Below are 16,733 nucleotides of genomic sequence, written 5' to 3'. Positions count from 1 at the left end.
GGTGTACAGGATTACTGTAAGCTCTATGCCTTTTAGCCAGTAATTAAGCAGTTGTTGGGACGTCTTAAGAATATACAACAGAACTGAGAGGAATTACCTTAGTAGATGCAACAGGTAAGAACCCAAAAATGCAATTCTACTACTGCTGCAGTAGCCTTTAGCTATTTGGGTTGATTACCAAAAGCTTATCCAAACTGCTAGGAGGAAGGATAAGGGTCCAGGAGTCCCTGGAGAATGGCCCTTGCAAAGCTAGCTTTGAACACGGAAAAGGAATCCAGTTTGTAATGCTTTCTAAATGTATGTACAAAGGACCAAGTTGGTGCCTCTAGAATGCTTCTAGAGTCCTCCCCTTAAAACTATGCTACAGTTGAGCATATGGCTCTTGTAGAGTGTATCTTGAAAGTGCCTGTAACAAATATGTCATGGTAGTAATAATAAAAAGCAATAGTTGAGGACAGCTATCTAGAAATAGCTTGTTTTGAGACAGGTTGTCCTTTCTTAGTCCCATCATAAGAAATAAATAGCTCATCAGCTTTTCTAAAAGACTTAGTTCTATCAAGATAGTACCTGAGCTATCTAGGCACATTTACACTGTGTACAATCTTTTTTCTTGATTTTGAGGGTTATGGGCAGCATACCAGAAGATTGATAGTTTGATTCAAAGTAAACTCTGAGACTACTTTGGGAATAAATGAGTGATTTGTTCTTAAAGTAACCTAGTTCTTGTGGAATACCAGCTAGGGTTCACCCAGCATGAGAGCTTGCAACTCAAATACTCTTCTTGCAGATGTCAGAGCAATAAGAGGAACAGTTTACCAAGTAATGAACTGAAAATCTACTATGAGTAGGTTCAAATACGTTAGCTTTTCCAGCACAAAATTAAGGTCTTAAGAAGGCGTAAGCTTATTTTTCACTAGTCTCATGTGCAAAACCCCTTTCAAGAATTGTTTAATTAAAAACAAAGAGGACAGGGTTAGAGTCTTAGACATGTCAGTTAGACATGGTAAAATGCCTGTAGGATGAACATTGATAGAGGAATAAGATAAGCCAGAGGATGGTAACTCACACAAATATTTAAGAACCAGTGGTACATAATCCCTATTAGGGCCCTGGTTATTGGCTAAGTCCCAACTAGAAAATCGTTTCCACTACTAATATATTACTTCATATTAGCAAGTTTTCTTGTCTCCTTTAGCACATGCTGCATGTCCACATAAAAGAGGTACCTGAAAGGTATCAGAATTGAGTCATCCAGGCAGTTATTTGTAATTGTTTGAGATAGATGTATATCAAACACATCTCGTCTTGTGTTAATAGATTCAAACTGTGAGGAAGTTTGTGGCAATTGCCTCTAGCCATTTCCAAAAGAAGGGAGAACCAATGTTGCCTGGGCCTGAAGGGATTGCCACAAAGATCTCTGAAGTGTCCCTCTGAATTTTGAGTATGACCCTGTATATTAGTGAATGGATGGAAATAACTTTGCCACCTCGGGCTACATGTAAGGAGTCATGGAGAAGAATCTTGTTATGTGTCTGCTTTGAAAGGAGTTGAACAGATCCATTTGAGGTGCTTCCCACAACTGGATCAATCCTTGGAGGGCCCCCATGTAATTTCCATTAGTGAGGGTCTATCTTGGTCCTGCTCAAGTTGTCTGACACTGCAAATTGCTCTTACAGAATGAAAGATGCTTGGATGATCAAGAAATGCTAAAGAGCTACCTTTCAATTTATCACAGCCAGCTGACACAGAGGGAAGGTTCTGGTGTCTCTCTGCTAGCTGAAGTGCCACATCACTGTGGTGTTGCTTGTAATTATGTGCAAGGGTCCCTGAGACCTCATATAAAAATAAATATTGCATGGATCATAGCTAGAAACCCTTTGACACTAATGTGCTTTGGCCTGTCTGATATGTCCTATATGCTGCACCTTTTCAACCTCATCAAAACTGCTCCTTAACAAAATCTGAGGTATTATTTGGTACAAACTGTGCCGGGATATGAGGAAAAAGGGAAGTCTTGAATTATGTGCGGAATTTACGCATGCAGTACTTTCTTGATATGGCTCAAATTTAGAATCTAAAGTACCAGATGATGAGAATTTTGGATCCTCAAGGACCCTAGAAACTCATCCAAGTATCAAAAAGTCAAATAGGGTTTTTTGAATATTTAGCTGTGACTCCAGACTGGTGGGGAAGGAAACAATCCATGATAAAAAGTTTTTTCTCTTCTGAATGATCTATGCATGTCTGGTTAGAAGGGAAATATGAGTATTATTGTCATGCAAATATAAGAGCTAGGCACTTTATGAATACTCTTAGTGCTGTGGATAAGCTAAAGGGTAATACAAACAAATGACAGCATGACCCATACATAGAGAGTCAGAGAAGGAAAAGATCTAGAACTTGGCTCCAGACAAGTTCATTCTTCAGAATCAAAAACAATCTGAAATGAAATTCTTTGTCCCTGTGGTCTAAAGGCACTGGAATTATTAATCATAGGGTTAGCATGAGATTGCAAAGGGAGAGATTGAAGTCATGTGCCTAGGACAGAGCTAGAGATATAGTGGTAAGAAAGGAAGGAAGGAAGGGGGAAATGCAGGTATAGCTATTCTACTGAAATGATCCCTGTGTTTTGTTAAGGTAGATCCATCTTTAATCATATTGACCATATACAACTTTACACTAGATCCATGCTGTCTTTTCCATCTACCTCAATGAAACAGACAAGTAGGTGGTATTAGGTGTGAACATCCAGCAAAATGGTGGAGCCAAAGGATGACCCAGATCTTGACTAAGTATCCAATTTACAATTTTGCAATAAACATGAATGGAAGACACAAAATAAGATATGCAACCAGAAAACCATCTGGACAAAGTGACCTTAGAAATCTGCTTTCCTAATATGTCCTTAGAGAAGGACACACCAAGCTTTTCTAAGTTCCTAATTTTTTTAGTTCTAGCGAACTAAAAATCTCAACTGGTGGTGAACATCTAGACAATGAAGAATATACTACCCTTTGCTATTGAAATTTGGAATGAAAACTGAACTGAATTCTTTCATTCAAATTAGACTTAGAGGCCACCTTAGGCAAGAAGGATGGATATGTCTGCAAAGAAACCCTACCTTTATGAAAGATAAGGTAAACAGGGCTGCATGATAATGCCTGAAGTTCTGAAACTCTTCTGATGGAAGTAAACACAATCAAGAAAAGAGTTTTCCAAGAGAGGAAGTTGGAATGTACCATAGCTGCTGACTAAAAAGGAGCCTTTGTCAAAACTTGAAGAATGAAGGGCAAATCCAAAAGAAGAATAGGATCCCTTACAGGAGGCCTCCTCCAAATATGCCTAAGATAGTCTCACTGAACTGGTATATGCCCTTGACACACATAAATCAGAAATGGCTGGCATCTGAACCTTAATAATGGAATATCTAAGCCCAGATTGAAAAGCCATGCAAGAAGATAAAAAAATACCTCTAAAGGAGCAGAGAACAGCTCCAGGCCCTTAATAGGGACAGAAATAGAAAACCTTCTCTAGTGACTAGCATAAATTATCTGGTAGAGGGTTGCTAATGTGAGGAAAGAATGTGCACAACCATTCCGGAAAGGCTGGGCTTACTGGCCATCATTGTAATTGGAAGAAACAAGCCATCAGTCTGAGTTACTTCATATTCAGGTGAGACTGGCCAGACAAGTGGGGAAATTAAATCAGAAATGGGATCCAGAACCCAATGGGCATCCAATAGGTGAAGTCACATAAAGGGGGAAAAGACTTGTCTGGTCCAGAAGGGAGCTATGACTGTTACTGTCATTCTGCAATAGGCTGCTTTCAGCAGAAACTTAACCAGCAGGGGCATTGGTGGTTAGGCATACAGGAGACCAGGTGGCCAAGCATGCAGAAGACAGTTCTTCTGTGACTGCCCACTGGGAGGGATCAGGAGAAAAAATGTGGTGCCATTTGGTGTTGAACGGTGTGCCAAACAGATTGCTGCATGGCTAGTCCCAGCAGCTGAAAATCTGCACTAACAACAAGGAATTGAGGGACCACTCACGATGCACCAAAATACACCTGCTCAGATTCATTATGAGCCCCCCTTTTCACATTTTTCTACATGGGATTAGGATGTCGTGTCAACTGTTACCACCCCTCTCTGTCTCTGTTCAGTGCCACTCTCCTACCTTCTTTGACACTCATGCCTGATTGTCATAAGTGAAGATGGGCCTCTTATTGGGACTAGGTGCCTTGGCCTATTTTCACTTTAAAATTGTCCCCTGCTCAAATTATCTACTAGAATTCTGGATCTCACCAGGATGTGCATTGCTATCTGAAAGCATTGCAAATACATCAACCATTGCCACATCCTCATGGCCCCTCGACACAGGGGGTAGGACTGAGTTCCTCCTTGATTTGTTTATGTACAAAACCACCATAGTATTTTCAGTCCAAATAGCTATCACACTTTTGGTGAGGGAGTCTTGAAAGGTCTGCATCACTATGAGGGCTAATCTCATCTCCAAAACATTGCTGTGAAGATGGGCCTCTGCTTGGGACCAGGTGCCTTGGGCTGTTTTCACTTTGAAATGACCCCCACCCTCTGCACCCCAGGAGGGAAACATTTGTGGTCATCATGGCCTTTGGTTGGGGAAGAATAAACGGGTGGACTGCAGAAAGGTGTTTTGATGTCAGCTATCAAGAGATGTGGTGATGACAGATACTGGTAAGACAAATCAGAAAGGACGTTGGATGGGTATAAAATGACCATTTAACTGATAACATCCACTGGAGAACTCTCATAAAGAACCTGGCCAGAAGGAAAAGACAGACTGAAGTGGCCATTGGGCTGAGAAAACATAATATTCTGTAAGCTGGTGGCTTGAATTCATAGGGAAGAAGGTTTTGAGGAAGGTAGCCTGTCAATCTGATATATGATATCCAGATGGCATCCAGTAAATACTATAGCTTGCACTGGGTCTAAGTTTTTTGAAATTGACTGTTAGACCCAAGGACAGGCAAAGGTGGAGAGAAAAAGTCTCTCGCCAGAATCAAAAGTGCCCTTGATGTCACTGTAAGGATTCAGTCATCCCGGTATGAAAATACACAGAATCCCTGCAGCCTGTGCCAGGCTGCTACCACTGCCACTCACTTGGTGAACACCCAAGGCAGTGGTGAGACAAAATAGCAATAATGGAAATTAGTAGTGATTGGCTCTCAACCTGAATTGCAGGAACCTTCTAGACTGCCACTCTATTTTGGTGATAGTAGACAATGAGCACATCCAATCATCCTTCCTCAGTACTGGTAGAATGAACGGCATCACCACTATCTAGAACTTGGTCTGTCTGACAAAGTTTAACTTAGGGCCAAAATGACCATGACATCCATGTCTTTCTTTGGCACCAACAGAAATCTTGAATAGACTTTGGATCCTGTCTGGCTTGGTCGTACCTCTTGGATGACTCATTTCATGGGCAGCTTGCAGATCTGTACTGCTACATCCCTTCTTTGATGGGGTGGCATTTATAGTAGGGATTTTTGTCTCAGATTTAGAGTAGCCTGAAAAGAGATTGTGTAGTCCCTGGAAATAACTATCAGCATCCAGGAATCTGATGTGATGACTTCCTAAGCTCTTGGTTGGAGAGCCATGTACTTCCTAATGGCCTCCACAGTACAGAATCTGAGCAAAATTTCTGGAGAACTGGAAGGGTTTTCAAAAGAAGGTCCTCTGAATCCCTGGTTCTGTGGACCACCCCTTCCTCTTGTGCAGTGTCCATTAAAGATCCCCCTCTGCTTCAGAGGCACCCTTAGCTGGGGTATCCTGGGTATACTGTTGTGATTTGTAGAACATCTTCCTTCACCCTGTCTGGTTCCTACAGAAGTTCTCCTGAGGTGGAGTAATGAACTCCCACTGCAGACAACATCTTGCCCTTTTGCTCTCTCTAGTTAAAGTATCCTTAACTTGGGGACTAAATAAGATGGTCCCATCAATAGGGGTATTAAGAAAAAATGCACTGAAGTAGTCTGAAAAATTACAGAGAAGTATCCAGACATGAAGGCAAATGGCAATGCCTGTGTCTGCCACACAAGTCATACTATCAGATTTATTAGAGATGAGGCACGTGGAGATGTTGGAGATAGATTGCATAGTGGCCAAATGAATCTCCAAGATCTTATGAGACTCTGTCAAGGGTTGAGATGCCAATGACTTAGAAACTTCAGAAATTAAGTCTCTCTCTAAAGTCTAGTAAAATGGGCCATGTTATTCAGCACATGAATGGTAAACGTGGTTGAAGCATAAACAAGTCTTTCGCACTGGTCCAATGTCTGTGATTCCATTTCAGGGGATGGACCAAAGCTCTTTTTTTTTAAATTTCTTTCCTTGTGCCTGGAGCAATGGCAATGGCATCAACCAAGGAACCTTTGCTCCAAAAGGACCTGTCCTTAGAGAGGAATCAACACCTGGTCTGGTTTGTGGGGAATAGGCTTCACCACATCAGATTCTCTCCAAGCCCTCCATGAGTGTTTCTAGAGGTGGTACCACCCAAGACAATAATGGGCCCACTCCAAAGGCTTCAATAAAACTGACTTCTCTGGGAAGGGACTTTGGTGGTCCAAACCAATTGTCTCATCAGTTCCTGGACATCACGAAGGAGAGATCCTCATTGGAGATTTAGGAGGCCTTTCCCCTTCACTGTCATCTGAGTACTCAGTGAGAGATTCTACAGGGATTGGGAGTTGGCATAATGGTCAAATTGTTTACCTTACAGACACATGGTACAGGGTTTGATTCTTAAATGGTATAATTGGTTAGGCTTAAAATTGCCCACAAGGGCAGTTAGCCAAGTACTGAGATATGAACAATAGCTCTGAACAACTATGAACAACTTCAGGAGAATCTAAGTGCTTCTCTGGCACTGGCTTTTCCTGTGCACCTCCCAGTTGCAGAGAGTCTGGGAGGAATAAGGAAGCAGCAAGGGAGCAGCAGGTATGGGGCTGCCTGAAGCCTATCAGTGTGGGCTGTTCTGAAGACAGCTCTTGTGAAAAAGAGATCCTAGAAGGATGAGTGGATTGGGATGGATCCAACAGTGGAAGAGAGGTACCTATCTTGGATCAAGACAGAATCCTCTCTACAATGGCAAACATTGACACTGAGGCTGGATGAACTGAAAGGGAACCTTCCCAATCAGAGGATCCAAGAGAAACTCCATTTCCAGTCACTGACCCAGCTAAGTCCAGCACTGGGACTGAAACTGAGCTGTCCAGAGCCAAAGTATCTAAGGGCTGGAATGGATCTGATAACCTCAGAGTTGACTCTGGGCACTCAGCTCTGATCCCATGACTTTGGGATGCACTAGTCTCTGAGGAGACTAGAACTGAATGCATCAAGGGAGAAGTTGGTGCTGAGGGTAGTCAAGCTGCTGACACTGATGAATGAGTGACATGGGATAGTGTAGGAGACATGGTCACTGGCACCAAGAGATGGACTGGAGGAGGAGCAAAGAAAAGTCAGGACCATGAAAACAGGATTCCCCATCCTCAGGCCAGAGGTGAAGTGATGATTCCCAGGTCCATCTGGCACTTCAGAAAGGTTTGCATGAGCTGATGCAATTCCAGTTCCTTGACACTCCTGGTGAACCTCACAAAAGCCATAGATGAAAGCTTGCTAGGTCAAGCCACGGACTAAACAACCACAAAGTTCTGAAAAGGAGAAGCCTGGACCTGATAAGGGGAACACAGAGGAGAAAACTCTGGCTCCAGGGTAATAGCCATGAAAGGAGAATGTATCCTATTGGATTTTGGAGCCACAGACAACAGCAGACTTGGGATATCCAAGTGTGGTGACTTTGTTAGATCCAGAGGTTGAAGTAGCAAAGATGGAAATTGGCCCTGGCAGGATACTGATTCTGGAACCAGAAAAAAAGCCAAAGGTGCTGAGGACCTAGACATTAGAGATCCAGCTACCCCTCAAGTGGTGGCATAGAAGATGTATTTTTAGCTTTACCTTTCTGTTTAGCAATCTCTTTTCTCTTTATTCTTTTTTCTTGTTTATCTTTATCTCTCTTGTCTCCATTCTAATCCTTGTCCATTCCTTTCTTCTTGTCAGACAACTGTCTGGAAAAAGAAGTGGGAACAATAGCTTAGGTAGGCCCAACAAAAGAAGGAGGGAGCAAACCCTTTAAAACTAACTTTGCTCAGTGTTCATCCAGAGCCCTACCTCTGAAGCCTGCACAAGCCTGACATTCAATGTCTAAATGGGTGCTACCTAAAAAATAAACACATTTGTTGTGTGTGTCTTCAATGGCTAACGTGCCTACACCCCAAGCATTTTTTAAAACCCAAGGTCTTAATTATGGTAAAGGCAAAGAGTATACATAGAAGCAAAATCCAAAATAGCAAAGGTACAATGGAATTAGTAAAAGCTAATGAGCAGAGTAAGAAAATGTCTACAAAGTATATTTTTCTAGTATTATTATGATGTTTTTAAACGAATGTTGAATACCTAAACCTGTCCACCACAAATATTGACAACAAGTTGAAGGAACACTCTCTCTAAACTCATTAACTAAATAAGAAAATAGAAAAGTGCAGCTACACAAAGTAAAATCCTTGAAACCTACAAAGTATTGCCAACTATAGGAGAGTAGGCGATCAGAAAAACAGCAAAACTAAAAGGGAAAATCACTTGGATGCACATGAGAAGATTTTGGAATGCAGTGCAGGCATTATGGGAGAAAGGATGGAGCTTTGGAGCTGAAGATTCTGATCTGTTGGCCTCATTGCAGTCAGAAACCAATAATCCAAAGATTGAGGCAGATGGAAAAGACAACATTGGATCCTTTGGTTATGTACCCAGCACTACTTCCTTAATATCTCCACAATCATACATTATTTTTAAGGCAGGTTTAGAAACCTGAGGAATGTTAGAAATAATGGGATTCAGAAAGGATTTAAACTCTGAAGGCAGATTTTTACTTTTTACAGCAGTTCTCTCTCTTTCTCCATGGTTGTCTGCAATGTGTTAAAAAGAACTGCTCACTCTCCTTAATATTTTAATCTTCTTTGGGTAAGTAGCTTGGCATATGTAAACATCCCAGTTTAGTGGCTTTATTAAAGTTGTTACAGCTGTCACTCACTTCAACATTATGTCTAGGCTCCTAAACAAAACAAATACTTGTATTGGTAATTTAGTGAAATCTGCCTAGCATAGACACATTTATTGATGGATTTATAAACAGAAGACAATCTTACTTAAAAGTAGCTAAAGAACTCATTTTCTTAGCATCCTGCTTTAAAACAATATTCCTGGCTAGTGCATACCAAGCTGCAATAAAATCCAACATGAATGACCAGTGATGTGAGAATGCAAGAAGACATTAGAATATACATCACTGGGTTTATAAATTAGCATTATACCAGACATGGTAGTCCATACATAGGTGTGAGACCAGCCCAGGCCTTCAGAGGGAGTAGCACAGCTTTGGAAAACCATCCAGAATCAGAGAAATCATAAGGTGGCTATACTCACATCTATGGATTTATTGCTCGGTGACCACTGTTTTTTGAAATAAGACCCCCAAAGAGACAGAAGTAAAATGATGAAGAAGCCATTGTTTTTTCACACATATCATATTTCTTCCCTGCTGTCTGCTGACCATTAGCCATGTCTTCCTTTCTTAGGAATTATCATACTGGCAGATATCAAGGGTTTTTGCAGTTAGATCCCAAACAACTGCCCCCTGAAGGCTGCTGTGAGCACCCACATCATCAAGGAAGCATTCTATGCCCTGACCTGACATACTAAAGAGAACTACTAACACTGGTCTAGAAGGCCAAGCAATGTTTGTAGGTTCACATGTAGTTACTAGATTATTGGCCCAAGAGACATTTTAAGTCTAGCCAAGCTTACCACAAATTTACCAAAATATTGCCGGTGTGTCAATACCCCAAGGAATTTTATGGTTACAATATAGGACTGTACATATCAAGTGTTCACAGACTGCCCCTGTCCATTAGCGACATAGGTGCCAGAAACCAGCTGCAATTAACCACCCATTGGTTCAAATTATATTTAAATAGGGTTAGGGATGAACTTTGCTTCACATGGATGGAAAGCCTGTTTCATAGAATGAGCACTGTTTGAAACACATACCTGTCCCTCCATAATGTCCTGTTTATGTTGCAGACGAAGTTTAGGTCTTTAGAATGAGTATTTCTGATGCTGTTTGTTTTGCAGATGGGCAACAAATCCATCAATGTGGGATCAAAGGATGCCTTGGAGGCTAGCCATAGATCAACACATAGTAATCTGTAGGAGACTAAGTACGGAGATAGGGTTCCGAGATGGTTTGCATAAGACTTGTTTACTCCCTTTATTTTTATTATTTCTTTCTTTCTTTGTTTATTTTTGTGAGTAACTCCTGTGGTCTCTCAAGCTGTTTCAAGGGCCTGGTCAGGTATATGCTGAAGAGTTGTACTCAATGACTGGTCTGAATAGAGCTGAGTACAGTGGAACAATGACTTCCTTGGGCCAAGATGCCATGCCATTACTTATAAGCTGTGCAATGTAGAATGATATTCTCACCACCGTAGACGCAAAATAATCAAAGGTTAGGTTACCGTCAACATGTGTTACTGGATCCCTGACCACTGGGTCTTTCGCAGGTGTATTATCAGTTTGGTAATTTCCAGAGGTGGCTGTTTTTTCGCACTGAGTTTTAGTTCATGGCCTAGTTTGCGGTCATCTGCAGACTTATCAGCCAGATTCTTGATATTTTATTTGATTTCATAGAAGTAGATGCCAAAAAGGGGAGGTCCCAGCACTGATCTACATTACTGACTGACCTCTTTGGGGAGGTGGTTCTCCTGTCCTAATTTCTTGTGCCCTATAAGTAGGTCATGTTGGCTATATCTTGGGTGACATGTCATCCAGATCAGCTGCCACTGTTGCTGTGCAAGACTCCTGATGAACAGGAGCAGTTTGACTCACACTTCCCTTCCCCTAGGATGGGCAAACCAGTGCAAGACATTTACCTCTATTCTCTCCTGCCTGCCTCTTTCAGCACTCATGCCACAAATCAAGCTCTGGTCACCTGGGTTATAGATGACACTAAATTTTGACAACACTGCCAGCCTGGTCACACCATTTGCTCCCACATTAACTCATTCACTCTGATGGAGCACAGGAAGTTTGCACTGTAACTTCCAATGGGTGAGCCTAAGCCTTTTCACAGAATCAAATTATGTTCTCACATTTCAAACAAATGTTCATATCTCCGGAACCATAGTGGTAATAAAAGAAATATAAATGGCAAACTCTTCAGCACAAACTGTTTTTATAGTAGCAGTATTCTTTAAGTTCTGGGTCTTAAACCAGATTTTTTAAGTCACAGTAAACACAGTAACAGTTACATTTGTAATATTTTGTAAACAACTGAGAATATCTCAGTAACCACTCAATTTACACACATCCTGTCAGCAGCATTTTATTCATCTAGATGAGCGCTTTCATATGAGGCTAAGGAGTTCTGTCTGTATTTCTTGGTTGTTGAGATATTTAGAAAAATGGAAAAATCATATCTATATAAATTAATAACATAAAAACAACTGTTAATATCTATTTACCTGTACTAGACAGAAGTCAAATATTAATGCAGTTGAGTTTGCCATTTTGTAAACTTTAAGATGAAAACTTTTAAAACCTTGTGCATAGTATGGTTTTGGAATTATTGATGCAAATATGAACAAGCAATATTTGACATCGAGAGGCGTCACTAGGAGTCAAGCAGCACAATTTTTCTTATTTCCCCAGAAAAAGAAAAAGAAAAGGAATTCAAGGTGTATTATGCCTTCAGCCATGAAAAAAATAAGCCATTTCATTACACTTAAATGGTAGTTTATTTCCACTCAAATGAAAAATAAAATAAAATATGTACTTGGGGTTATGTCCTGCCTTTAATAATGAAATCAGACTTAGTCTCTGTCAGCTCCCACATAAAAGCAGTGTGTTAAATACTATAATCCCCAAGTAATTAACAATTATAATGACATATGGCTGGTGTATTTCATGATCAGATGTTTGAAAAAAATGTGATTAAGAAGTAAGCACAATATCTGAATGCATTAAAATGGATTTCACTAAAACGCATTATTAAAGTATAACATTGTGTCTTCTGTACTGGCAATTGGATCATTTTTTAACTTTTTTATGACACTTTTGTGTTTTTAATTATTGCATTCCATACTGTGTTGACCTTATAACTTTTAAAACTTTTTCCCTGAAATTCCATGGACAATGTCTTTCTCTCGGCAAGACATTCCTGGGTAACTTTACTAGATAACTAAATTAAGTAGAACATTTCAGAGTAAAGTGATAACACTGTTATACTGCACAAAATAATAAACCAATTACAAAAATTACCTTGAGCAGATGGGACATTACTTTCCATGAAGATACTGGTATGCTTGACTTTCCGTTCGGAAACCAGTGGCTCCATGGCAACAAGAAGTTTTAGTTCCAGTTCTGCTATCCTCCAGACTCTATCTTTTAGACTCTAATATGACATAATAAGCAATACATTTTAGCCACATTAAAATCAACTGTACAGTTTAAGACAATAAGTATTCAGTCACTTTTACTTACCCCTAAGAAAGCAAATACTGGTTCAATTACAACGTCAAGCACATCCCACTGCTCATAGTTGAAAGCAAGCTTTACAAATTTCACAGCAGCCTCAACAGATACTCCATCTTCTCCTATTATCATTAAAACACATAGTAAAATAGTCTTAAATAATGCTTTTAAGGGATTAAATCAATAAGTGCACTATGAAAGTCACGTTTAAATCTTAGTATGGTCTGTCTAACATTTTCTGTGCATAACTCCTTGAAAAAAATCTGTTAATATCAGAAAGTTCTTGTACACTTGAATGCATAATGAGTTTTTCAATGCAGTTTTGACAATAGTTTTAAAAAATAATCAACATCTTTGGCAACAGATTAGAATTTACAATAACTTTTATGTTTGGGCTCTCTTTGCATCTAACAACTGAAATTCTGATCTTAACTCATTAGTATTCAAGCAAATAGGTAGACTAGAGCACAATGTCTCCTTTATAACCATGGTCATCATTGTCATTGGCCAATTTTTTTTTCACATTTTTACATGGAGTTGGGGTTTCAGATCAACATTAGTGAATGTGACCAAATCACATACAACCAATGTTTACACTGCTGAGTGGTCTTGTTATAAATAAAATAATTCAGAAACAAATCTTTCAATTTCCAACAGAAAACAGCAAACATGAGTTACAATTGAGTAAGAACACAGCCAATACCAGTTAAGATTACAAACTAGATGAAAAGGAATGATGGGGACAGATAGACAGATATAAGGTGAGTAGAAGTCATATGCAGGCAAGATTAATCACCATCAGATGATATAAAGTGGTTGTAACAGGTAAGGCAGCTAGTAATAGTTTGCCATCAGTATCTGCTGGGAAATGAAGACTGCACGGATATTTCTCTGGGAAAATACAGGACATACTCAGATAGCAAGCTAATGAATGAAAAAAAGACAGTAAAAATGACATTACATACTTGTGAAGATTGTGATAGTGAGGGAGAATACTGAGAAAGTTCAGGTGATCCCTCAGAAAGATTTACAGACATGGGTACTAGAAGACTCTGAGTGAGGGCTGGAAAGATGGGGAGGTGAAAATCTGACATTTGTGTAATGTCAGGGTGCTCCTTTGTTCCAAACTTTTGAGATTTGACAGAAGGCTTTATGTCTTGAAGTAAAGGAAAGGGGACCGAATGAGAAAAGGAGACAGAATATTTAGATCAAAATAAGTAGGACATCAAGTTAATGGAAAGGCAAGCTGCAGATAATGGGAGTGTAGAAATCTGACTACAAGAAAAGCAAGAAGGTAGGTGGCCCAGTGTAACATAGACAGACAGCCTTGAAAAGTTCATTTTCAGGGGCATGAGTGATGAAATAACAGATTTTAACTAAAACCAAAAACATCCAACTAAAAGTCAGTTAAGAAATAAGAAGTTATGTACCTACCATAACGTTCCATGTTAGTTGTCTTCTTCTCGCCTTCTTTCTTGCTGGATGGGTTCGGAGCCAATCCTCGGCTCCGACTCGGCCTTATACTAAAGCTCGAGAGCTATTTACCGGCTCGAGGCCCTCCCCCTATCCCACAATGCTAGGCGTCAGATACCCAGATCTCGTTTGGTATAGCTAACACCATGGAGGCACCCTGTCCCCACTATAAAGTTTACCTACAGTGGTAAGAACTGAGGAGGACATAACCTAGAAAATAGTCAAGCAGAGGAATAAGGCCTCAGACGGATTCATCTCGGTCTGTCCAGGCTAGGGGGATGGCGGGTGGGATGCAAGAAAGAAGGCGAGAAGAAGACAACTAACATGGAACGTTATGGTAGGTACAGAACTTCTTAATGTTAAGTTGTCAATCTCGCCTTCATTCTTGCTGGATGGGACAGCATCCCCAACACCTTAGTCCTGGGTGGCTCATCGGAACAGACTCTTGAGTACAGTGGAACCAAACTCAGCCCAACTCCTGGAGGTCATATCCAACTTGTAATGAGAAATTTAGGTATGAGGAGTGGCCCATGTGGCTGCAGCACAAATAGATTCCATTGGAAGTCTTGCTTGAAAAGCTACTAACGTAGCTAACGCTCTGGTGGAATGAGCTTTTGGCTTTGTAGGGAGTTCTTTATGTCTTAGTTGGTAGATGAAGGAAATGATAGAGGCCAACCATCTAGATAAAGATACTTTAGACACTAGCAGGCCCTGCTTGCCCTCAGCATATGACAGGAAGAGTTGGTCCGACTTCCTAGTTTGTATTGTCCTATCTAAATAGAAATGTAATTGCCTGTGAACATCCAAATAATGCAGCTTTTGTTCAGCTCTGTTTGAATGGTTAGGAAAAAAGACAGAAAGATCAATGGCCTGATTCAGGTTTGTCTCAGAAGGAATCTTGGGTAAAAAGGAGGGATTAGTTCTGAGTGAAACTCTGTCTTTGTGAAAAACAAGATAGGGAGGATGAATACTGAGGGCCTGAAGTTCCGATACTCTTCTAGCTGAGGTGATAGCTACTAAGAAGAGAGTTTTCCAGGAGAGCAATTTTAAGGAACAGGTGGCCACAGGTTCAAAAGGAGGGAGAATCAGGGAAGTTAATATCAGATTCAAATCCCACAGAGACAGGGGATCTCTAACCGGAGGCCTCAGCAAAACAGTCCCTTTAAGAAAGGCTTTACAAAGTTTATGGGACATGATGCTGGTCTCTGACAGGCCAGCATGAAAATTTGCGACAGCAGCCAATTGGACTCTAATGGTGGCAGAAGAGGAGCCCGCTTGAAAAAGCTCTGCCAAAAAATCCAGAACACTGTGGACAGGGGCTGTAAAAGGATTTATATTTCTGGCCTTCGCCCAGAAGGAGAAATGTCTCCACTTACTAGCATAGGTTTTTCTGGTAGTAGATTTGTGTGAAGAAAGGATGATTTCATGCACTGGCTGAGAAATATGTGGAAGCCTGGCTTGGGTTGGAAGTGGAGCAACCAAGTTGTGAGGTTGAGAGATTGAAGGGATTGGTGCAGCCCGCCCGACTGATGGACCAACAGGTCTGGCACTGGGTCCAGACTCCAGGGCTGCTCCAGTAGGTGACGATGCAGGAATGGGAACCAAATTTGTCGAGACCAGTAAGGGGCAATGAGGATCATCCTGGAACCCAAAGCGGTTGCTTTCTGAATCAGTTTGGGAATTAAGGGAAAAGGCGGAAATGTATATAGGAGACCCCGGGGCCAATCGTGTACTAGAGCGTCTCTGGAGGAATGGCCAGGAAGGGGAAAGAGAGTGAAGAAGTCTTCGCACTTGCTGCTGAGAGGGGTTGCAAAAAGGTCGCAGCAGGGTTGACCCCATCTGCGGAAAATCTTGTCTGCTACTAACTGATTGAGAGACCACTCGTGAGGCATGAGAATGGCTCTGCTTAGCCTGTCTGCTATGATGTTGGACTTCCCGGGGATGTGCGTTGCTATCAGAAACCGTTGGGAAGAGATCGCCGACTGCCAGAGTCTGAGTGCTTCTCGACATAAGGTATAGGACCTGGTTCCGCCCTGCTTGTTGATGTACCACACTACAGACATATTGTCTGTCTGAACTGCAATAGTCCCGGTAGGTAGAGAGTCCTGAAGAGCTTGCAACGCTAAAAGTACCGCTCTCATCTCCAAGACATTTATGTGCAGGTGGTATTCTAGGGGTTGCCAAGAGCCCTGGATAGTCCTGCCCTGAAAATGTCCCCCCCACCTGATCAGGGAGGCATCCGTGGTCACCATGGCAACAGGAGGAGGAAGAACAAATGGTCTGCCCTGGAGAACTAGAGGGGAGACCATCCACCAAGCCAGGTGGTCTTTGCATGTTTGAGTGATTATTATCCTGTGAGACATTGGAAGTTGTTGAAAGGACCATTGGGTAAACAGCATCCACTGGAGGATCCGCATGTGAAAACGAGCCAGGGGGACTAAAATGATCGCTGCTGCCATGAGTCTTTAGTACACATCTGGCCTGAATCGTCTTGCACTGTAGTAGGATCTGTACATGTTGGCGAATGTCTGATACTCTGTCTGGAGGAAGTTTTGCAGAAAGATCTTTTGTATTTAATTCTGCGCCTATAAAGGTTATACACTGACAAGGCGACAATGCAGACTTTTCAAAATTT

General features: G+C 41.2%; 1 protein-coding gene across 1 annotated transcript in view; it reads right to left on the bottom strand.

Annotated features, from left to right (window-relative positions):
- The window catches only part of CFAP54 (cilia and flagella associated protein 54), a 2,749,537-nt gene that overhangs the window by 2,377,696 nt on the left and 355,108 nt on the right, over positions 1-16,733 (bottom strand). Inside the window, exons 13-14 of the mRNA XM_044087198.1 lie at positions 12,635-12,747; positions 12,413-12,545 (exon numbers count right to left, since the gene is read on the bottom strand). Of these exons, the coding sequence (XP_043943133.1) occupies positions 12,413-12,545; positions 12,635-12,747 (246 nt within the window). The remainder of the gene's footprint in view (positions 1-12,412; positions 12,546-12,634; positions 12,748-16,733) is intronic.

This window comes from Protopterus annectens, chromosome 11.part0 (genome assembly GCF_019279795.1).
Source record: "Protopterus annectens isolate FY-2018-M chromosome 11.part0, PAN1.0, whole genome shotgun sequence".
In the NCBI taxonomy this organism is placed as follows: Eukaryota; Metazoa; Chordata; order Ceratodontiformes; family Protopteridae; genus Protopterus; species Protopterus annectens.
The sequence above is the reverse complement of the archived record's forward strand: the minus strand, read 5'-3'. Positions and strand labels throughout refer to the sequence as shown.